The following is a 24,029-nucleotide window of genomic DNA, read 5'->3' on the forward strand; positions in this document are numbered from 1 at the left end:
CTGCCACTTGGGCAATTATTTAACTTCTCTGTGCCTCAGTGACCTCATCTGTAAAATGGGGATTAAGACCGGGAGCCCTGCATGGGACATGGACTATGCCCAAACTGATTATCTTGTATCTACCCCAGCACTTAGTACAGTTCCTGGCACATTGTATGGGCTTAACAAATACCCCCAAAATAACAATCCAAACAACAAAAAGAGACAGATTATTTACTGGCATTAGTGGACACATGCTTACTGGCATGGCTGTAAGGCACTTAATAGAATAATTTCTTCTAAATTGTCCCCATGTTCTCTTTGCTGGGCAAAAAGAAGCCCAAACCACAATCGTGGATGTCTACCTCAGACGAGATGATCTGGCCTTCTCCAGAAGGATACTGTATACTACTTCATTTGCGATAACAGAGTTCATTTTCCTCACAACTTTATTCTGAGAAAAAGCAGTCAGAGAATCATTGTTTTGACCTGGAGGCATACATCAAGACCTCTTATTTCTTCTTCGACTTCTGCGGAGTGGTCACTCTATTAGGATTTTTTCCTCTTCCATTTATTTGTTTGAAAACAGGTGTGACAATTGAGCTGATCATTTAGAGAAGGTGACAGGCAAAGTAGCCCAGTTTCTCAAGATTTCCCAAACTTGGGGAAAATGAAAAGCTGAATGATGCTTTCAATCACCTCAATTATTTGTTTGGTTTTGATTGTGAAAATAAGCAGTGAGAGACTAGAAAACATAGCGTCCTAGGCCAGAAAGCCATTTGGGTTGGGGAAGAAAAGACTCTCTTGTGAAATTTCCAAGTCCCAAATATCTTGCATAACCCTACCAAAATCCAAATATTTAAGCAATTATTTATTTGTTCCAAGCCCTCTGAATGCTTCAGGGTGAACCATCACTAATAAATTCCTAGACCTGTCTCTAAGAAATTAGAGAATGACCATGATTTACCGGCAAGGCAGAGAGGTAGGAGGCATAGATATCCTACACCAAGTTCTGCCACTAATCTATTTTCATTCTTTGAAGTTACATTCCTGCCTATCTCTGGACTAAATGTTGACATGCTTCAGATAGCACTAGAACTATGTGTTTTAGGCCACAAAACTTCCTACCTCTCTCCCCAGTCTAACTGCAAAGAGTTTGAGTATGGACAAGGTGGGGCTAGGGAGACGGTAGTTATTAAAGGACTGAATTTCCCAGCCCAGGAGTAGTTCTGCTTCTTCGGGATTTTTCAGGATTGAGTCCAGAAACCTGTGGTTCTGTCATGTCGCTGCATTGTATTTCCCAAGTTCTTAGTACAGTGAAGGGGCATGGGCTAGTGGAAAGAGCATGGCCTGGGACTTGGGTTCTACTTCCCATTCGGCCACTTGTCTGCCTTGTGACCTTGGACAAGTCACTTAACCACTCTGCTCCTGAGTTTCTTCATCTGTAAAACCGGGCTTAAATCCTACTCCCTTCTACCTAGACTGTGAGCCCCATGCGGGATAGGGACTGTATCCAAACTGATAACCTTGGATCTACCCAGTACTTAGAACAGTGCTTGGCACATAGTAAGCGCTTAGCAAATACCATAATTGTTATTACAGTGTTCAGCACCCAGTGGGCACTCAATAAAAACTGTTACTACTACTAATGGACCAGTTCTGCCTCATGCTCAGTCAGGGAGAGTGCAGTTAAAAGAACAATACCACTGCAGCGGCAAGAAGGTCTGTCCCTAGAAACGTCTCCTTTCAGGACACAAACTGCCACATTATAGGTGGATGACAAGATGGGGTGGCCATTATTCCAAGACCCTGGGGGCTGGATCAGGTCTCTGGTGGGCTCTGCGAGACTACTGCTGTGTTCTGGGAGGCAATTCCTGGCTGGGAGAAGATAACAATAATAACAACTATTCTCTAGGGTAGGTGCAAGCAAATCAGGTTGGACACAGTCCTTGTCCCACATGGGGCTCGCAGTAACCGAGGCACAGATCAAGATCACCAGATGGACCAGCGGCAGAGTCAGGATTAGAACCTAGGTCTTTCTGACTCCCAGGCCTGCCTTCCCACTAGGCCACACTGCTTCTCTAAAATGCAGAACTTTGTCGTCTTTGGCTCCCAGTCAGCGGGAAGGGGAACATGAGAAGCAGCATGGTATAGTGGATAGAGCACAGGCCTGGAGGTCAGAAGGTAATGGGTTCTAATTCTGGCTCAGCCACTTGTCTGCTGCGTGACCTTGGGCAAGTCACTTCACTTCTCTGGGCCTCAGTACCTCATCTGTAAAATGGGAATTGAGACTGTGAGCCCCAAATGGGGCAGAAACTATGTCCAACCTGTTTGCTTGTATCCACTCCAGATCTTAGTACAGTGCCTGGCAAATAGTAAGTGCTTAACAAATACCACAATTATTATTATTATTTTCCTGTTGCCCCTCACACCTGAGACCTGTGTGACAGGGACTCTGCTTATCTTGTCTCTATCCCAGGAGGATATCCCATAGAAAACACTTAACTATTACCCCAATTATTAACTCCAAATCTCACTACTTATACTACAGCAATGCTCATGGACCGAAACCTGCAATGAGGAATCTGAATATATTTTAGAAGCAAATTATGTGTATCTCTGCAGTCACAAGAGATTCTATTTTGGCATTCACAATTACTTCAGAGAAATCTTTTTTATTTTTTTTTTAAGTTCCTTATAACGGTCCCAGATTTACGTGAGGTTGGACCACATTTAGGCATTAAAATATAGTATATTAATCTGTACTTCAAGTTTAAGATCAAGATGACATCTACTGCCTTGAGAACAACAACTCAAAATCTCAACAGAATAAACCCATTGGCAGATGGGCAGGGTTCTGATACAAACAATTTTGTAATATATTTGTGCTTTGCAGCTAGGCAACAATAGATGACTAACACACAGGAAGCATGCATTTGGACATTCTCTCCAGCCAAAATACAGGGAATACAAATGTCCTATTTTCCTTATGTGAATACCATGAGCAAAATGACCCAAAGTGCTTGCAGGTCTTGTTTTGCACTGAGCTCTCCTTTGTGGTGTCCATTTTTTTTTCTTGTCTTTTCCTTTGTGGTGCATTTCGGATCAAAAATTAGGATTAGTAAGTGGGGAGAATTGTAAACAGAAATGCAGGGCCTGAACTGTAGTATATCAACAGTCTCTAAGGCCTCACAGAAGAGGAAGAGGAAGAGTGTAGGAGTAGTCTGTCCTGGAGCTATATACTCCATAAACTATGTCACATATTTTATTTTGTGTTTGCCAGCAGCAGTCTGGCATTACAGGGAGAACTATCAGTACAAAATAGCTATGATTATGGTGCAACTCAGACTCTGATGATCTACTCTATTACTGTAATTCCTCAATATTCTCCCATTGGGTGTTTTGGTTATTTGTTCAAATCATTGGCATTTAATAGCTACAATTTGTATTGCCCTTTGAAAAACTTTTCCCAGACTAGGCTAAGCACATGCCCTTTCCTATCCAAGTCAGGAGACTTCCATTAGAGTACTCCAGGTGGGGATTTTAAAGAAAGCAGAATGGAAATTTCTGGATAGATTCAATCACAATATACATGGCTCTCAATAAAGGCAAGAATTGAGGAAAGGGATTTGGGGAGAAGAAAAAATATTTGAAAATGTTGAAAGGACAGTTTTTTTGGAGGTACACCTGGAACTTCTTCAATTTGGTCTACAATTTTCTCCTGATCCACCCTTTTTGGCTCATTTTTCGATGAAATCAAATTTTACAAAATTAAAAGATTCTTCAGAGGTTTTCAAAAGCCATCAACTCTTTTCACCTACTCTAAAAAAAATCAGAGATTGATTTAAAAATTTTATAATGATTCTATACTTAATATTAAAATTCACACAAACCAGTCATTGCATCTGCCTTTCAGGAATTGCTGGTTTTGTAAATAATGATATTTATGGCATTTGTTAAGTGCTTACTATGTGCCAGGCACCGTACTAAGCGCTGGGGTGGATACAAACAAATCGGGCTGGACACAGTCCCCATCCCACTTGGGTCTCATAGTCTCAATCCCCATTTTACAGATGGGTAACTGAGGCACAGAGATGTGAAATGATTTGCCCAAGGCCACACAGCAGTTAAGTGGCTGAGCCAGGATTAGAACCCCCAACCTAATTTGCGGACCCAGGCTCTATCCACTATGCTGTGCTTCTTCTCACAAATGTCTCATCTCTGGGAACCATCCCAGATAGATATGAAAAAAGCTATTTTGCTCTGATTCGTGAAGATCTATGTGAAGAAAATCTTCTGTGAAAATCTTACATGAAGAAAGAAAATCTTACAAGTGAAATGACCTACGCCTTCTCCCTTCTGGAACGCTTATGCCCTTGGATCTGTACCTTTTAAGCATTTGATATTCACCCCACAACACAAGCATTTATTCATAATTTATTTTAATATCTGTCTCCCATCTAGACTGTAAGCTCTTTGTAAACAGGGACAGTATCTATCAACTCCATTGTATTGTTCTCTCCAAAATACTTAGAGTACTACTGTGCAAACATTTAGTGCTCAATAAATAGCATTTATGGATTTATTCTCCTGTAGGTAAGTTCGGGATCATAAAGAGATGTTTTCTCTAATAGAGACCCTGGGACAAGCTAAACACTTCTCTGCTGAACAAGACAGGTAGTTCATTGTGCTTATTGTGTGCAAAGCACTGTGCTAACCGCTTGGGAGAGTACAACACAACAACAAACAGACACATTCCCTGCCCTTGTCTGCAGTACAATCTCAGTCAAGTCACTTGATTTCTCTGTGCCTCAGTTACTTCATCTGTAAACTGGGGATTAATACTCTAAGACCCAAGAGGGACATGGATGGTGTCCAACCTAATTTACTTATATCTACATCAGCGCTTCGTACAGTGCCCGGCACATAGTAAGCACTTAACAAATACCATAAAAAAACACCTTAATCTTACAAAACTTGATTGGAAAACCCAATGCTTACTTCCATCACCGTAAGCCTAAAAAGCCCAACAAGTTTCCCCAGCAAAGCACAAGCATTCAAGAGAACTCCAAAGTATTTGAGGCCAGGCCTACTCCTGAAGGCATCGCCCAATAAATCCAAAGTCCCAGTTGTGCAATATTGAAGTTTGACATTTCCAAGGACCTTTGGAAACTAGTAAGAACGTCTGGAAGAATTAAAATTAAGACACTTATTAAAACAAGTCCTGAAGAAAACACTATGTCAAGGGGGACACAGTTAAACCAAAATATGTATCAGCCCTGGATCTTGCAACTAAACAGGCCTCTAGACTTGCAAAATTCCATAGATAAACACCGGCATCAATGCGCCATTTTGGCTGTAAGCGTCGAGTCTTCAGAGCGTAAGTGTCAGAGAGTTAACTGTTTAGCCCCAAACAAACTGTTTGTGACAGTTAAAAACCATAAAACTTTCCATTCATTCAGTTTTAAACATTCTCTCATGTTTATTGGCAGCTCAAGAGTCTAAGCACATATCTGGGCTGACCTCTCTTGGCTGAAGCACTCGCAGCCTGTTCATCAACTGAGCCTAAATATGCCTGACATTGTTGCTGAAGAAAGCAGCAATTTTAAATGGGTTTGTTCTTTAAATTCTTAATAAAATTAGGGTAACACTGACAGGGCTCATGTGCCTGTCTAACCCCTGAGAGCCAGGGACCAGGACTAAGTCCCACTGCTCAGGCCAGTATTCTGAACACAGTATTTAATAAATACTATTATCACTCTTTCTACTGAAATGTGTGATTGCTTTGAACACTGAGTAATAGTTCATGGGGGTGGAACAATGGTGCAACTGAAATGATTGGGGAGGGTTTGGAAGACTCAAAGAAACTCAAAGAAACCTTAAAATCTACTAAGAATTTGACTGGGTAACCGGAAATCTGAATTCATATTTAAACTTTCCTCATCCTATTTGATTCTCCCAGAGTGCTGCACTCTGTACTGAGTAGGTGCTTGATAAATATATTCCACTGACTGATGGATGAAGTTTTAAAGTACTAGGAATGATAATGGTGATAATGATGATGATGATAATAATAATGATTATATTTGTTGAGCACTTAATACGATGCACCAAGCACTGAATTAAGCGCTGGGATAGATTCACGATAACCGGGTCCCACATGAGGCTCACAGTCTAAGTAGGAAGGAGAATGGGTAATGAATCCAAATTTTGCAGATGAAGGAACTGAGGCACAGAGAAGTGAAGTGACTTGTTCAAGGTCACACAGCGGATTTGAAGTGGAGCCGGGATTAGAACCCAGGTCCTCTGACTCCGGGTCCGTGTTTCAGATAGCACTGGACAGGCACTGGACAAGAAGTCCCCTATTTTAAAATACCCTGCAATTGGCCTAGACAGCTTGGACCACATTTGCAGTCACACTGCACCAGGGTTGAACTTTGCCCCATTCAGATTGGGGCAAACTAATTAATTGAAAAAACTAATTTTTCACTTGCTAAATTCCTTGCAATAAGTAAACTATATTTATCCTTGACAGTCGGCTACTGTACGGTTCAAGTCCTGGTTGGGTTTGCTCTCCGCCTGCCCAGTTTCAGTAAGAAACTCTCCTAAAGTGATCCCCAGTGGCAGATTAGTTTGGACACTCTGGATTTAGAAACATTTAATTCTGATGCCACGGTAACCTCTTTTTTTTTAAACCTTGCTAGAGTATAAGGATCTTGTGGGTAGGAATCATACCTCCTCCCTCTCTTGTTGTTTCTCACAAACAAGGAACTCAATTTGTTTGACTGACTGCTTGATTCCCACCTTAGGGGCTGGGATAATTGATGGTCTTGGCCACCAATTCTGGGGGAGTGCCCTGGCTTGTCTTGGATATTGGCAGTTAAAATTGCTTTCTGTGTATTTTCCCTATGGAATTACTATCCTGGAGAAAAATCTCTAGAGAATACCCCTTGGAAATAACTTTAACTTCACCAAAAAAAAAAAAGGACAAGAAGTCACGATCTGGCAGACCACCATCTCCCACAGCCTTGCTAAAAATCATATCTCCTTCAAGAAGCCTTCCCTGACTAATCTCTCATCTCCTCATCCTACTCTCTCTCCCTTGTGCCACCTATGCATTTGAGTCCATACCCCCTAAGCAATTTGATATTCAATCCATCACTACTACATTTATGGGCATAGCCTTATACACTGCTCCTTCCCCTACTTGTAATGTAATCTAATATCTGTCTCCCCAACTAAATCAAAAAATCCTGGAAGGCAGGAATCATGTCTACCAAATCTACCGTGCTCTCCCAAGCCCTTAGTACAGTGCTCTGCACACAGTAAGTGCTCTTGAAATACCGGTGATTGATTGATAGAGCTAGCTGTCCGCCTGGGTATCAGAATACAGGTCACAAATCCCCACGGGAACAAATTGCCTGAGATCCTTCCTCAGTGTCAGGATAAAGAGAGAACAAAACAACCCTCTCTTTAAGGCAATGTACTGGTAGTGAACTTTACACCCTTCAGAATTCATGAGTGACAGCTAAAGGGAGAGAGACTTGGGCCAGGAGAATTTAAAGAGATTTTGCTACAATCCAAGAATATGATGGGGTGATCCAGAAAGCTCAATACCCACTCTTCCTGGTTAATCTAATGAAATACCTAATCCTTAGAGCTCCAGTCAGGATTTATCTGGGTCCAGCACTGCCTCAGAAATCAAACTGCTTGCAATCCACAAGGGATCTTGTTCATCAACAGTGCTGCTGTTTCAGCGTATCCTCATTGAGTGCTAGTTGTTTTGTCTGGCTAGTTGTCATTCAGGTAAGGGGAAAAATAAATGGGTCGATAGTCAGAAAATAGGTGACCTACATCGTCTTATCCAACAGGGCTAGGCTCAAACTTTCTTCAAATATCCAGAGGTGTATGAAGCTAAGTTAGAAAGTCAGAAATAAAAGGGAAAAAAAGTGAGCTTTTTAAACCTCGTCCTCACACCAGAAGTCCAGGGGGTTACTTGCTCAGAAGCCTATCAATTACTTTGGGGCTTGTGAAATGAAGCTTTATACTTTTTCCTCAGTGCACATATATAATTCATATGTGGAATACAAAAACAACATTTTGAGAGGGGAATCTCCTCAGATGCTGAGAAAACAAAACTGAAGTGGTCTGCTTCTGGAGTCTGAATACACAAGCCTTATTGATAACACTTTTCCTAATTACTATTCAGAAAGCCTCCTATCTCTGGGGAGCCCTTTGGTTGTACTATTCCACATAGTCTCACAAAGATCCAGATAGACACAGGCAGGTTCTTACTAACCCCAATCCACTGATAAGAAAATAGAGTCCCAGATGGGGGAAGGGACTTTCTAAGCTCCTTGAGGGCAGGGATTGTTTTGACCAACTCCATAGAACTGTACTGTGCTAAATGCTCAGTACAGTGCTCTGTACATGATAAGTGTTCAATAAATTACACTGATTGACTGACACCCCCCCTCCCCCAGCTAACCCAGTCAGGAATAAAGCCAGGACTTCCAGCTCTCGGGCCAATTCTTCCCCCAACAATCAATCATTTATCGAGCACTTACTATGTGTGGAACACTGCATTAAGTGCTTGGGAGAGTATAATACAACAGAGGTGGTAGACACAATCCCTGCCTACAAGGAGTTTACAATCTAAAGGGCTCCCCATGTTATTTCCCAGACAGCATGTCTCCCAAGATAAAATCCACCTTCACTGTGGAGACAAGACTTGCCGCTACTTAAGGGACAGTGACACCCCCAGAGAGACCCACCCGTGTCCTTTAATGATCACATTAACATCATAGCTGAACCTCACCTGCAGTAGAAGAGGTCTCACTAGGGGATCCCATCTCAATGGGAGGGATAAAATGGACCTTTTGTATTCGTTTCTGCAGCAGCTGGCTTTGATGGCTATTAGACTGAGAAGCTGGAGATTTGTCTAGTTGCAAGGCATCAAATGCTAAACTTGGAAGACTTGGCCTGGGAGTCAAAGGATCTGGGTTCTAATCCCGACTCTGCCACTTATCTGCTGTGTGACTTTAGGAACATCCCTTAACTTCTCTGTTCCTCATTTCCCTCATCTGCAAAATGAGGTTTCAATACCTATTCTCTCTTACTTAGACTGTGAGCCCCATGTGGGACTTCATTATCTTGTATCTACCCCAGTGCTTAGTACAGTGCTTGGCATATAGTCAGTGCTTAGTAAATGCCATCATCATTATCATTAATAGTAATAATATTCTCCTGGAACTCAAAAATACTTAATATCAATTTACTAAATTTTTGGCCCAATAGCCTCTTTCACCAGATCACCTTTTAGTCAAGAAACAACTTTCTTCTCAGTGTTTTAATCAAGAAGAAACTGCAAGAAACTTCCCCCTTCCATAGTTTATATTCAGCCTTGGTGGCTTCTTGAATAGTTTACCCTTCTCATCCTACCCAACATGCATTAAGGACAGACTCCAAAAGGCAACCTGTGTGCTCAGCCATCTGTGGAGAAAGGTAAAGGAAACCAGTACTCTGCTATTCGTTTCCTGTGAGTGTAATACGTTGAAAGCCTACGATCCCATTTTTAGAGAGCTAAATGCTCTCTTTGGGCTGATGCTCCATGGCCCAGGTTTGCTCCGGCTTTCCTGCAAAAGCAATACAGAATGGAAGATCCTTGAGGGTGGGGCATTTGTTCATGATTCTGCTGTATGCTTTCTCAAGTATTTAATACAGTGCATTGTCCCCAGTGGGGCTGCTTAATCCAGGGTAAGGCACCCAATAGGTGCTTGAGCAATGCCATTGCAAATATTAACATCTCTACTATTATAAAAGGGAGCTTTGATCTCTCATACTGCACATGGCAGCTTAGCCCAGAGGATAGCAGCCTGGACTGGAGACAGGAGGCAAAGTTCTAACTCTGACTCTGCCGTCAAACTCGCAGTGGGACTTTAGGCAAGTCACTTGACCTCTCCGTGCCCTCATTTCCCCCAGTGTAAAATGAGGAGAATAATCTCAGTTTACGTCAGCCTCACGGGATATTGTTAACATAAATGAGAAAATACATGCCAAGTGTTCTCTGGGAGAAAGTCTGAATGGTGTTACTTTTAGAGTAGAAATTGGGGAACAGACTTCAATCCTGACCTTGATGTGCACTGCACAGGAGAAGACGCTGGGAAATTCATCCTAGGCAGGAGAAGGATCTGGTATCTCTTCTTTCAGTAATAAAATCCTTCCAGGATATAGAGGGTCAAAGTGAAAGGTCATACTGTGGGTTTACCAACAATCTGCAAGAATTGATTAATTTCTGCTCTATTATTGTATCTGTTAAGCACTTACAATGTAACAGCCACTGTACTAAGCGCTGGGTTAGAAACAGGCCAATCAGGTTGGACATAGTCCCTGTCCTGCCTAGGGCTCACAGTCTTAATCGCCATTTTACAGATGAGCTATCTGAGGCACAGAGAAGTGAAGGAAGTTGCCTAAGGTCACACAACAGATAAGTGGCAGAGCTGGGATTAGAACCCAGGTCCATGCTCTATCTAGTGGGCCATGCTCCCGCCAAAGCATGCAGAGGAGTTTCCAGGCATCAATGATGCTCCTTTCCCTACCCCAGCTGTAGCAAGCCTTCCTTCTCCTATCAGTCAATGGGATTTACGGAGCACTGTACTAAGCACTTGGAAGCTCACAGTAAAATGTTGGTATTTTGGTATTTGTTAAGCGCTTACTAGGTGCCGAGCACTGTTCTAAGCGCTGATAATAATGTTGGTATTTGTTAAGCGCTTACTATGTAAAAGCAAAAGACATCGTCCCTGATCCCCCCCCCGCCCCTCCCCAGAGGTTTACAATCTAGTGGGTGAGACAGGCAGATATAAATTGTGCACAAATAGTGGGACAGAAGCAAGAACAAGGATTGAACAGTAACATCAGCAGCAGGTCAGTATGAAGTGGTTGAGTAGATAACTGAATGCACAAATGGATGTGCATATATAAATAAGTGATGAGGATGGGAATAAAGACATGAGTGCTGAAGGTAACTGTTGGGTTGTCATGACTTGGAGTCTTAGAAATTAGTCAGGGAAGGCTTCTTGGAGGAGGTGGAATTTAAGGGGGGCTTGAAAGATGGCATATTTGAATGGGGAGGAGGTTCCGAGTAGACTTCTGGAGAATAGAGTCTTGTCTTATGTCGCCGAGTCATCTCCGACTCGCAGCTACGCCTTGGACACATCTCTCCCAGAACGCCCCACCTCCATCTGCAATTGTTCTGGTAGTGGATCTATAGAGTTTTCTTGGTAAAATTACAGAAGTGATTTACCATTGCCTCCTTCCATGCAGTCAGCTTGAGCCTTCCACCCTCGACTCTCTCCTGTGCCGCTGCTGCCCAGCACAGGTGAGTTTTGACTTGTAACAGATTGCCTTCCACTCACTAGTCACTGCCCAAGTTAGGAATGGAATGGGTAGGTCTCTCTGTGACTTTCCTTCTCATAGTCGAAACTGGTAGAGTACCGGTAACTCTCCAGGTGTGACCCTGAGAGGGAAGAATATAGTCTACCAACTCTCTTATACTGGACTCTCCCAAGTGCTCAGTGCAATGTTGTGGCCAAACAGTAAGCACTCAATAAATGATTGATTGACTGACTGGGCTCTTTCCATTAGGCTACAGTACTTCTCTAGACTGTCTTGATCCAGGAATGTGAACTCCCAGATCGAGAGACCGTGAAACCTGGGTGTCTAGTTACCTAGAAAGCAGAATGGTCCTTCTAATACCTGAGGATCCATAATACCCTAGTTCACCACTCTCTGCTTTGTAGGGTCTCTGCTTTGTTCCCCCCACACAATAATACCCATTTTGTCTACGGGATCATCAAGCACACATATACATATTCTCTCTCACAAGATAGTTTTCATTCTTGGAAAATTTAATACTTCCTGTGGCTACGTGGCATATTTTTATAGTCTGTGCTTAAACTTAATCCATAACCTCAATCTGTAATACACCAAACCTATGCTGTACAATTCAATTACCTGGGGAGACTTTAATGGAAAAAGCAAGGCAGCAAATTAGTAGAATATAATTAGACCAAGCAGCACAAAGTGTATTTATCCAAAGTATCGTAAGAATCTAGATTGCATTTTTAAGTTGCGTGTTATTTCCCGAATCTGCCCATAGGCACATCTCTAGTTAACCGGCCAGTCCAAGTTCCAGGTGTGCTCATTTTCCCCCCAAAATAGACCCCCTTCTTGGCTATTCAGTATGTGCAATAGGCAGAGAGAAATAATTATAGGCAAAGGGACATGTAAAGTGTCATAATTAAATCCTGTATTTGCAAAATACACTCAATACCCCAGAAACATTTTGATTGCTGTAATCAGGGGAGATTAGGCTTTCAGCAAATTCTTTTTAAAAGGGTTTAGCTAAAGTCAGAAGCAAAAGGGAAGCTCTCAGTATCACCCTAAAATACAAAGGAAGGTGGAAATTTCCTCTGATGAATCCTTTTAATCAGAAATAAAAAGAAAAAGCCCCAAGATCCTCACGTAAAACAGTGCTCTATCCAGCACTAAGGCATCTTCAATGGCTCTCCAGAGTCAGGTTTAACTTACCACTTGTCGAAACTCTCATTAACGAGAGGTTTTATGGATCAAGATGGCAAAACCAGCAACTTCCTGCCTGCAGATGCAACTTTAAACTTTTATTTTATAGTTTGGAGATCATAGTTCCCGGTCAATGAAGGAGGAAGATGTGAGAGAGGGGTGTTTCTACATGAACACACACATTTTTCTTGGGAAGTTGAGAATTTTCCCCATCATAGAATAAAAATGAGGATTACAAAAGATTGGGCTCAAGTTCAGCACAGGGAAACTGGAAGGGGAGAGGAGGAGGAAGACCAAGAACAGGCAGTGTGAGAAGCAGTGTGGCCTACAGGAAATAGCTTTGGTCTGGTGGGAGTCAAAAGACCTGAGTTCTCATCCCAGCTCCACCACGTCTTGGCTGTGTGACCTTGGGCAAGTTACCTCACTTCTCTGTGCCTCAGTTACCTCGTATGAAAAATGAGGATTAAGACTGTGAGCCCCAGGTGGGATGTGGATTGTGTCCAGCCAGACTGGCTTGTTTATAGTACAGTGCCTGACACATAGTAAGCAGTTAACAAATACAATTTTTATTTTTAAAAAAGCCAAGCAAGTTTCAAGTTGGAAGTTTCTAAGCGAGTATTTAAGCTATTCTCCCTATTTAATATTTGGTCTGTCTGTATTATTCTGATTTTACTGAAAGATGACCTGCAGAGAATGAGCAAGAGACAAAAAAAAATGGCCAAGAAAAACATATTTAACGAGGGAATAAAAGTTTAATGTAGCTCTATCCGCTGGAGAACTTTAGAGTCCTGACTGCAGACCTAGCAAAAAAACTAAGCTTCTAAAAGTATGAGTAGTTCAGTAATAGTGCTTTGGCCAAGACATTTATCTTCAGCTATTAGAATACCTGCTATTGAAAAATACATTAAATAGGAGCACAGTTATGTTGCCCTCCATTCCAGCTAAGAATGGCTGCAAAAGAGACCAGGAGAGAGGTTCCTGGAGTGGAAATGAGGAAACCTGAACTCCCATCCCCAACTCCAGTACAGAAACTGTTAAATGAATCTCTCTGAATCTCCATTTCTTCATCCACAAAAACGACATAATTTCTTCCTCCTTTCTTCTACCTCCCAACCTTCCTATCGCTCCAATCCCACCAAACTTTCTCCTGCCTCTAAGGTTTGAATGCAAGCTTCCATTGTTTGTCTATTGAATCTTCATCTCCGTTCTGCTGTTCCCAACTCCAGGTGTGTGAATCCATGCAAGACTGGATTAACTAGTGGAATCGAACGAGAAAAGGGGAGTTATGTCACATTGAGCCAAAACAACTGCAGGCTAGGGTGGATTGCAAATACTCAAGTCCCAATTCATGTGATTGTCGATCCACAGTGGATCAGCAAAAATCCCATTCAGTTGGGTGCAGATTGTTTTCATTCTAGTCCTGGTTCACAGAGAACATCCAAGGAAAGATGTACATCTCACTCCCCCATTTTGTGAGCAAGGTGGGACTGAGAAGACTAAACGGAAAAGGGGGAATCAATATTTTAGAGAACAAGTTTAGTTTGGGAGGTAAAGTGTCTATCAACTCCACTGTATTCAAGTACCAGTAATAATAATAATAATGATGATGGTACTTGTTAAGCACTTACTATGTGCCAAGCACTGTTCTAAGTACTGGGGTAGATACAGGTTATCAGGTTGTCTCACATGGGGCTCACAGTCTTAATCCCCATTTTACAGCTGAGGTACCTGAGGCACAGGGAAGTTAAGTGACTTGCCCAAAGTCATACAGCTGACGAGTGGTGGAGGCAGGATTAGAACCCACGATCTCTGACTCCCAAGCCCGAGCTCTTTCCATTAAGCCACACTGCTTCTCTCTGTACCGTACTGTAGTACAGTACTCGGTGTTCAATAAATACCACTAGCTAAAATGGATTCAAGATACTTTATCAGGGTTGGCAAGTAGCAGGGCTGGGATTAGAATCCAGGCCCCCTAATTCCCAGGTTTATGCTCTTTCCACTAGACCACGGTGCTTCTCTTTTACCCAAAATCTTGCCTTCTCTCTTTGAGACTATACCGCCTCCCAGGCAACTAGAACAGAGCTCTGAGGGTTTATTTTCTTGTGTCCTTGCTGTGACTGCTCTCCTTTCCTTTGCCCAACAAAATGAATCCTGGATTCAGTTCTTCTTTCCAGGGGAGTGGATTGACCTTTGGGATTCATTTATAAGCTTCCTCTGAAAGAAGAAAGTAGATGCACATCTCCTAGATCTGTGTCCCGACTGGCTGGTATTCGGTGCAAGACCTTTCTGAAGCAGGTCTAGAATAATTTGAACACCTACCAGGGTAACAGATGGTCTCAAGAGATATGACATTTTCCAAGTTAACTTACGGTTTGTATTCTCCAGTCACCGGAGTAAAAGAGATTTTTGTGTGACTGGGGCCAGGCTATAGAGGGCTAGGAAGAATACAGGCAGTGGAGCAGAGGAGATGTTGTTGATGGGGAGGGAGAAATCCCTTCAGGAGTCCCTTAGACATTGGATCTACCTCCCCATCTTGCCCTGCTGTCTCCCCATACTCCCATTTCAGACTCAGCTTCCCAGCTTTGCAGTCATAGAAGGCAAGGACCACAAGCAGTGGAAGCATAGGAGCGGGTTTCCTAAGGGACCAGGGAAACAGAAGGGTGAGTTTGGGATGCTGAAAGATGGGGGTAGTTGAAGTCAGCATCTGGGAACCAGGAAAAGTTGGGCTAGGGTGGAGCAGGGAAGGGACCTAGCAAACTTCCAAAAACAGAAGCCCAGAAGGTAGTAACTCCCACCAGGTTGCCTTGAAATCCTTAGCTCACGGGTCTTTGCAGCTTCTCCAAGGAAAGGAAAAGCAGCAGGTAGAAGCTATCGCATCTGGTGGTGGAAGTGGTTCAAGGAAGGAGGTAGCACGGAGGGTTGTTAGCATGAAGTGACCATTTTCCACTCCTATCCTGTGCTTCAACATGGCATACAATCTGAACTCAGGAGTAACTGTACATGCCACTCCTTCAAAAGGCAACAGAATAGCCTCCTTGTACTTAGGAGGCAATCCGGGAGGTATATATGGTACATAACAAGGAATGTGGACAGAAAGAAACAAAGAAAATAATGGAAAGGAACCAGGCCAATCCATAAGTCTAAAACATGGCACATCTTGCTCTAGTCTTGTTGTTGGAGAAGTCCTGTTATTGCTAAAAAAGAGTTACAGAGGTGCTCTGAGAAAAGAGCAGACAGAGTGCATCCTGCTAGAGCTTCAAGACATCTAAACATTTAAGGGACACAGTCAATCAAATATGTCCTCCAGACAATTTCCATGTGTGTGACCAACCTCGCAGCCAGTCACATGATGCCGAACCTCATTGACTTTTGCAGTATTCCAGGGCTCATCGCTTCTAATGGCCAATCCTGTTTATCGTATAAGGGATCAGAAGCGTCTTTCATCTCCATCAGGTCCTCATCTTCCCTCATGATTTTCTTCCCTATTATTAGGCTGACCATCTGGCCTGGTTTAGCCAGGGCAGACCTGAACTTTTATAGGCTGTCTAGGGCAATTTTCAAAGAAATATACAAATGCTGAAGAAGTAAGACTGGCTCAGCCTACCTCGCCCTAGTTTAAAAACTTGGGCTTTCAGGTCCAGGTTGGAGCATACTCATGACAAATTCAGTGTCGAATGTTGCTTTTGGGCTGGGGCTGATAGGCAGCAGCAGAAGCCCTGTCCCAAGCTGGAGAGCATCTCTGGGGGTAGCTGAGGCACAGGTGTATTAGACAATGCTACTATGATAGGCTAGTACGAGAAGCAGCATAATGTAGAGGGCAGAGTAGGGGTCTAGGAGGCAGAAGGTCTTAGGCTCTAATCCTGGCTCCGTGGCTTGTCTGCTTTGTGACCTTGGACAAGTTGCTTAACTTCTCTGTGCCTCAGTTACCTCATCTGTAAAAAATGGGGATTAAGAATGTGAGCTCAATGTGGGACAGGGACTGTATCCAACCTCATTAACTTGTATCTACCTCAGTGCTTAGAAAAGTGCTTGGCACATAGTAAGCGCTTAAAAATACCACAATTATTATGTGACAGAAGTGGGATCAGAAATCAGGTTTCCTGATTCTCAGCTCCATGCTCTTTCTACTACCTGACTCTGCTTCTCCTTGCAGCTGCTGTCTCTGCGGATCACTCCACTCCAACCACCCCAGGTTGCCTTCCCTGGCCTCGCACTGACTGCCACCCCTCCCTGGGCCCCAGGGCACGACTTCCTCCCCAAGGAAACCCCGGACTCCTGCAGAAAGGCTCTGGAGGTTGCAATGGTTTGGAGCTGGCTTCCACGCTTCTCATGCTCCAGCCTACATAAAGCACAGAAGAGGCAGGCCACCACAAGGTAAGGTATGTGAGAGTTTAACTGCTATAACGACCTAAAGGAACCCCGGGAAATTAAACACATGACTTATCCCTGGCCCAGCCAACGCACCATCAGCTACTTCCTAGCCTTGTTTGCAGATCATTCATTCTTAGAATAAACCCCACTTACAGTCGGGGTGAGAAAGCGTGATCGGATCAGCAGCCCAGGGACTCTCGAATGACAACTCCGAAAATACTCTGGAGTGCTAGATTTTCAAGCCCTGGCTGTTAACTGTAGCTGTATAGGACACCAGGAGCCAGATGCAGATTCGACAAGCTCTTGCAATAACACAGAGAACGAAACACACAATCAGCCAATCAGCCAAAGGCCGGCCTTGAAAGCCTTCATTTTTCAGAGGTTTTTTACTTCAAAGGACAAGTTATCAGAAAGTTATTCACTAAAATGTTTAAAAATGTTAAAAAAAAAAAAACAGGTGAAGCACATTTCTAGAGTTGATACCAGATGCTCTGCCATGGCCATTTAGATGTCTATTCAATCCTGATTCTGTAAATAGGAAAGGACTGATGCACCCTCCTTTTGGAAAACAAAAAAATTGAACATAAGACCACGAAACATGAAAGGAGCTGGGGAGGGAAGGTGGTTTTAATCATGCTGGCTGTCTAAGGGAACATAAATTTTACAACATTGACCACAGGCCTGGGAGTCAGAGGACCTGGGTTCTAATCCTGTCTCTGCCACGTGTCCGCTCTGTGATCTTTGCCAAGTCACTTCACTTCTCTGTACTGCAGTTACCTATCTGTAAAAAGGGGATTAAAACTGAGCCGCACATGGGACACAAAGTGTGTCCAACCTGATTAGCTTGTCTCTAAACCAGCACTTAACACAGGTTCTGGCCCATAGGAAGTGCTTAACAAATACTATAGTGAAACAAAACTGCTTGACTGCTTCCTTCACCCGGGATCTTTAGGCATTTGAAAATATGCTTATCAGGAAGGTGAATTAAATCATCATCATAAACAAAATACTGATTACCTGGTGCTGCTTACTTAGGACTTGGCTGGGATCCAAGTCAAACATGCTGTATGGGAAAACAAGGCGTTGTATCGATCAGTTTTTAACCTAGTTCACCTACAGGGTAGACATTCCTTTATTAAAATGATTGCCAATAAAGCTTTCTCCGGGGCAGTAGATGTAGCATTAAGCTAGGCTTATCCATCTGCTGTGAACTTTTCACTTTGAAATGCACCTTTGACATCTCAGTGGCAGGTAATGGAGAGGTCCCGTGAAAACACGCCACTTTTAGCACCCTCTGTTCTGTGTCTCCAGCAGTCTATTCTAGGAAATTCCACATCACATACCTCACTCAGCTGGATTTGTTGTACATTACTCTCCTAAAGTTTCCAATACAAACTGCCACAGGAGAGCAAAGAAAAAGGACTCCTCTGCTTTCTAACCCTTAAAGGGGGAATGGTAAGTAAACAGCTTGTCGTCTTTCATTCACTCCTGCCAACTTTCCCAACTCATCCTGACACACAATAGGAAAAAGAGTTAGTGGAGAGCATCGCTTTTGTCAGAAACTGTATTAATGAAGGACAGCCATATACATATATGTATGCATGTATCTACTCACTTGTACACACACGTCAGAAACCAATTTGCAGAGCGCTCTCTCTTTAAAAATCATCAGCACTTCCTAGCTGTAGCTCGACACTGTGATGGATATTTTAAACACTCCCCAGAGCCTTTCTAAACATCTGCTTCTAGGCTTTTTGGGTTTTTTTTTTTTTTGTCTCTTCAAGAGATCTAACTACAAGAAAGCACTCATATCTTGTCTTCCAATTATCACCCAAGGTTCCAGTTAATTTCAAGATTATCCAAACAACTTTTAGCAGAAGAAGAAACCACAGGCCTACCTTAAAACTTTCCAATCTTTCAGAGGATCCAAATCAGAGATTATGGAAACCATCGTCAAAAGCCAGAAGAGAAGGCGAACCACGGAGAAAGCAAAGGAGAGAGAGGGCGAGTACTCGGCTCAGGCTGGGAATGACAACAAACCCAGCCTTGCTCTTCCTCCTCCTCCAGCTGATAAGCACTTGTCCCAGCTTTTCTCCACCCCCAAAATCAATCTTGTGCTCTATTACTTCACAGACCCAGCTTCATTTCTCCACCACTACCTTTTAAAGCCCTTGTAATCTGCTCCAACTGATCAAATTTGACCTTTTTGTAGCCCACTTTATTCCAAGCGCAGCTCTCAGTTAAATCTCTCTTTATTAACACCGTCCTCCTCGGCTTTCTTTTGGAACAAACACAGATCAAGCCTGAAGCCTCTAGACTTTGCCAGCAATCATTTACAGATTACTGCAAGCTGCAGTCTTCTCCTCTTCTGGGGTATTTCTACTGCCTCTAGGGTTTGCTTTCATCTTCCTTTTAAATGGCTGTTCAGGTTTCTTTATTCAGAGTTTGGGTTCTTGGACACATGGAGAGGACTTGAAATTGCAGCTCTCTCTCTGTCCTCCAAAACTCTTCTACATATAAGAAATTATCTTGGGATGGTTGGGTGGGGGGCGGTGACCACTGGGTTTACAAAAAAGGCATACAGCTGGTTTTCAATCTGGCTAAAAGGTCCAGACCCCTTGGATAAAGCCACTGCTCTTCCTTTCTCACCCTCCTTCATTGAGGAACCAAAAATGAAAAGGAAAAAAATCCTTCCATATACCAGACAATGTTATGCTGTTCCCTCATAATATATTGCCTCACCCCCACCCCCCAGTATTTAAAACCAAATCATTCTCCTGATAAGGTCTTAAACACTTTCATATCAAGGATGTTATTGGGAGGTCAGTGGTGCATTATCCTTCTTTTCCTTTTCATGAATTCCAAGTGTCTCATCTTCATGCTCCAAGCATGAAGATTGGCTATTTTATGGTATTTGTTAAGCACTTAATATGTGCCAGGCACTGTACTAAGCACTAGGGTAGGTAAAAACTACTCAGGTTGCATACAGTCCATATCCCACAAGTACGAGAAAGTGAGAGAGAAAGAGAATGGGAGAAGCTGAGAGAGTTTGGTTTTAAGTTTTCAGTACCATTAAGTTTTTCTTTCTGGAGTCCTTTTGCTTTCATTCAATAGTATTTATTGAGCGCTTACTATGTGCAGAGCACTGTACTAAGCGCTTGGGATGAACAAGTCGGCAACAGATAGAGACAGTCCCTGCCATTTGACGGGCTTACAGTCTAATCGGCTCAATTAAGCCTTCATTTATTGACTGCCCTCTTTATGCACTGCTGAATCATTTCTTACCAAGAGCATCACAGAATGAAATAACACACCATCGCCTGGAATGGAACAAGAGAGGTCATTTAGTCCATCCCACTGCCTCCTTCCAAAGTCTTACTTAAACCATCCCAGAAAGGTAGTTGTCCATTCTTTATTTTAAAAACTCCAAGGAAGGAAAAAGCTTCCTCGATTATATATTCTTATCTCACAACCCTCTCAGTCTGGATGTTCTTCCTAACCTCAAGCTCCTTTCACTTATCACCCCTTGTTCTGCTCCCAGTAGGCACAGAGAACAGTTATCACCAACTGTACAATAGTCTCTCAACCATCAGTTTGGAATTGGATTGGCTTCTTACAACATGGGTCTTCATTTTGTCTTCACACAATCCCTGCAAGGGCACTTACCTGCTGCCAAAGTTCAAGATGATTTCCTATCTCTTTTGTTAAAGGCTCCCTGGGTAATTCAGCTTTGCTTTTGACCCATTAAAAGACATGGACCAGCCAGTATTGATACATAACAATGAATAAACATTCATGTACAACCTTTAATCTCGTGGTACAGAACTGGTGCAATAATGTCTGCAATGCATGTAATTTTTACCTCTGAACAATTCCTAGCACATAAAGATTTTTTTTTTCCCAGAAAGTTATGAAACTGAGAAAAGAACTCCACAGTTGTAATAAAATTGGGTTTTCAAGTCTATGGGCAGCATCCTCTTGGAGCCACCACCCAGGACTGCCTGGAGTCAAACGTTAAGGGAGAGAGGGTGTATCACCAGAGAGGGTGACTCCGGGGAAGCTGAGGAACAGCAGGGGTGGAAAATTGGGTGGCACCCAGCCTCTGGATGCCCAAGGTAGAAGTGGCATCTTTCATGAAGGACCTGGGAAGGGATCGTGATGACTCTCGAGTGAGGGCAGTTTATTTCTTTTATGGTATTTGCTAAATGCTATGTGTCAGGCACTATACTAAGTGCTGTGGTAAATACAAGAGGTTGGACATCATCCATGTCCCTCATGGAGCTCAGAGTCTTAATCCCCCATTTTACAGATGAGGTAAATAAGGCACAGAGAAGTTAAGTGACTTGCTCAAGGTCACACAGCAAACAAGCAGCAGAGCCAGGATTAGAATCCAGGTCCTTCTGACTTCCAGACCCATACTCTAATGTACTAGGTCATGCCTTTTCTCACTGGAGATGAGTGGTCCCCCTGGAGAAACGATCAAGGTGCTGGAGTTTGGCAGACTCCTTCCTATCACGTTATGCTGCGTACCTGGCACTACTGTATGGGTGACTTTTTTTACCTGCCTTCAGCGTGACTAAATGTCTGTAGACACTGGCGAACAGATGTAACAGAATACCACCCCAAATTTGGAACTAGAATAGCAAGGGAGAGGGATGGGACTTAGAGGCAAAAAGTCAAGGAGGAGCGGCCAGTTGTAGGAAGGATGAGGAGACAATCCATTCACAATGAAATGTGATTAAAGTGTTTCTTCAGTGACTTGGGAAGGGACAGTGGGGAGTGGGACTGCAGAACGGTGAACACTTTGCTCCTCTGCATGCTTCTATTTTAAGGGTAAAATGTATCTCTCTATTCATGCCATAGGTGCCTGCCATGCTTTGCATGCAGTAATTTCTTCTCAGCCCCTCTTCCTTTCCCCGAGAGCATTCCATTCACGAGCTCTGGCTGCTTTACATTAAAGACCACACTTCCCATACTGACTCTGGGCTCATGGTCATTGAGGATTTTTCATTGACTTAGCCTGTTTGGAGTTGTTCTTTAAAGAGATAATGATAATCATGCTAATATGACTACTACTACTACTAATCACTTAGCCTTAGCGGAAACAAAGTCAACTGCTTCTTCTTCTGACCTCCCTGGTATTGGGTCAACTCATCTAGGGCTCTGAAAAGCATTTGTAAGCTATCCAAAAATAACAAGTGAAGATTAAATTTAGCACAGAGAAACTTGGCCTGGTGGAAAGAGCTTGGACCTGGAAGTCAGAGGACCTAAATTCTAATCCCAGCCCTGCAAATGCTTGCTGAGTAGAAGAGAGAACAGTGGCTAGCATAGTTCTCTGCATACAGAAGGTGTTCAGTAAATACTATGATTAATTGAGGTCTCACAGCTTCAGTAGTCATAGAGCTACTATTTATTGAGTGCACAGTGCATTCCACTAAGCCCTAAGGAAGTACAAAATAAAGAAGTGATACACTTGCTGCCCACACAGAGCTTATTCTCTAAAAGGGGAGATAGCTATAAAAATGTTTACAAATAAGGAAAGCAAAATAAATAATTGAATAAAAATCTTTAGCTAGGTATTGCAGATGAGTATAAATACATAACAGGTTTAGAGGCTGGTGGATTGATGGGATTTATCAAGGAAGACTTCATTAAAAGATCAAAGCATCAGTGTTAACTGCCATCATTCTCTAAGATATAAATGCAACATAAAGATAGCCAAAATTTGAAATGACAACTTCAAAACTTCTTCCCTTGTCAACTTGCTCATGCTTTAAAGAAGGCATATCAGTGGCTGCCTACAAAGGAAACTCACTTGTGTTCAATTGTTCTTTATTTGATATTTTCAGGGAATCAGAATTTGTAACCAAATCATCCATAGCTTTACTCTGGAAAGAAAACACAAATCAATATGCCAATATTATATGTGTGTTTCTGGTGTTCGTTTTCTAATAGAGAATAATTTCAGTTTCTCATTATGGCTTACCATGGGTGTTTCGTTTACCACATAAACTAAGATGGAGGCAGGCTTAGCCTATATCCTATTCATAGGCCAGGAAAAGTGCCCAAGTTTCCTGGCTTTATCAACTGTCTGCTATCTCTGAAAATCATTTGGCTGAGGGACAGGAAGAGAAAGCCTGCTTTTAAAGCAGCGAAATTCAATTTCAATTAGTCATTTCATTTCTTAAAAGGAGAGGCATTAGGCACTTGGGTAGAAGTTAAGGGCTGGTGAAGTGGGGAAAGATGAAAGTTGGGAGACAGAAAAGTAGCCTTTATCAGGCATTGACAGGGTAGGGAACACCTAAGTTGGAATTCAGGCTCCAAAAGATAAACTTCATTTGCAGGGGGTGGAATCCCAAAGGAGAGACAAAAGAGAGATGTTCCTTGAGTTTCTTCTCAACAAACTGCATTTTCTTAGTCCACAGAGAATAGGGGACTTCCATTCGGGGTTGATGGGGAGAGAAATACACAGAGTTGCCTGCCATTCCACCCAAAGCCCCCAACCTTTCTGATGCTCTGATTATCCTATTTTGAGCCAATTGAAAGCAGAAACTGTTTCCTCCAAGCCACACTCTGCAAGGGGATTTAGATAGAGGAACCAAAATTTGGCTAAACTTCCTCTTCTTGCAGTGCCCAATGTACTGTCTGTCTGTCTGATGTCTGAATCACATAATTGTACCTTATTCAATGCCCAATGACTGTCTGACCTAAGGTTTGATTCCACACTGGCCTCATTAATTCTGCTAGAGTTGTTCAGTTGCTTAAACTCAGATGTGAAGATTGCTTCATATTTGGGTTGTGTCTTGTTTTAATTTTTTAGGACTTTTAACTCTGAGGAAGAGATGGGTATCTGAAAAATTCCAGCAGCTGGTGGCACATATGCCAACACAATAGGCATGGCTTTTCTTTTGCTTGGACTGGTCTCTTAGCAGGTAGGGAGATGTTTCAGCAGAGCTGACTGCTGGAAAGCTGTAGTACATACATTTACTTAATAATATTTTACAGATGTGCTGTCTTTTTTTTGGCAAAGAAGCTTAAGTGCTTTGAAAATTGCTTCCCATATAAAACCTCTATGGAGTAAGGTCAGGAGATGCAGCAAC

At 42.7% G+C, this 24,029-nt stretch overlaps 1 protein-coding gene across 6 annotated transcripts in view; it reads right to left on the reverse strand.

The window, feature by feature from the left end:
• CELF2 (CUGBP Elav-like family member 2) overlaps window positions 1-24,029 on the reverse strand; it is a 484,640-nt gene that overhangs the window by 431,118 nt on the left and 29,493 nt on the right. The window contains exon 1 of one of the 6 annotated variants that reach the window (XM_029078007.2): window positions 18,828-18,921. The exons of the other annotated variants lie outside the window; for them this stretch is intronic. Coding sequence (XP_028933840.1) covers window positions 18,828-18,880 — 53 coding nt within the window. The 5' untranslated portion in view covers window positions 18,881-18,921. Of the gene's footprint in view, window positions 1-18,827; window positions 18,922-24,029 lie in introns of those variants that run through there. 6 annotated transcript variants of the gene reach the window in all.

Source organism: Ornithorhynchus anatinus, chromosome 13 (assembly GCF_004115215.2).
Source record: "Ornithorhynchus anatinus isolate Pmale09 chromosome 13, mOrnAna1.pri.v4, whole genome shotgun sequence".
In the NCBI taxonomy this organism is placed as follows: Eukaryota; Metazoa; Chordata; class Mammalia; order Monotremata; family Ornithorhynchidae; genus Ornithorhynchus; species Ornithorhynchus anatinus.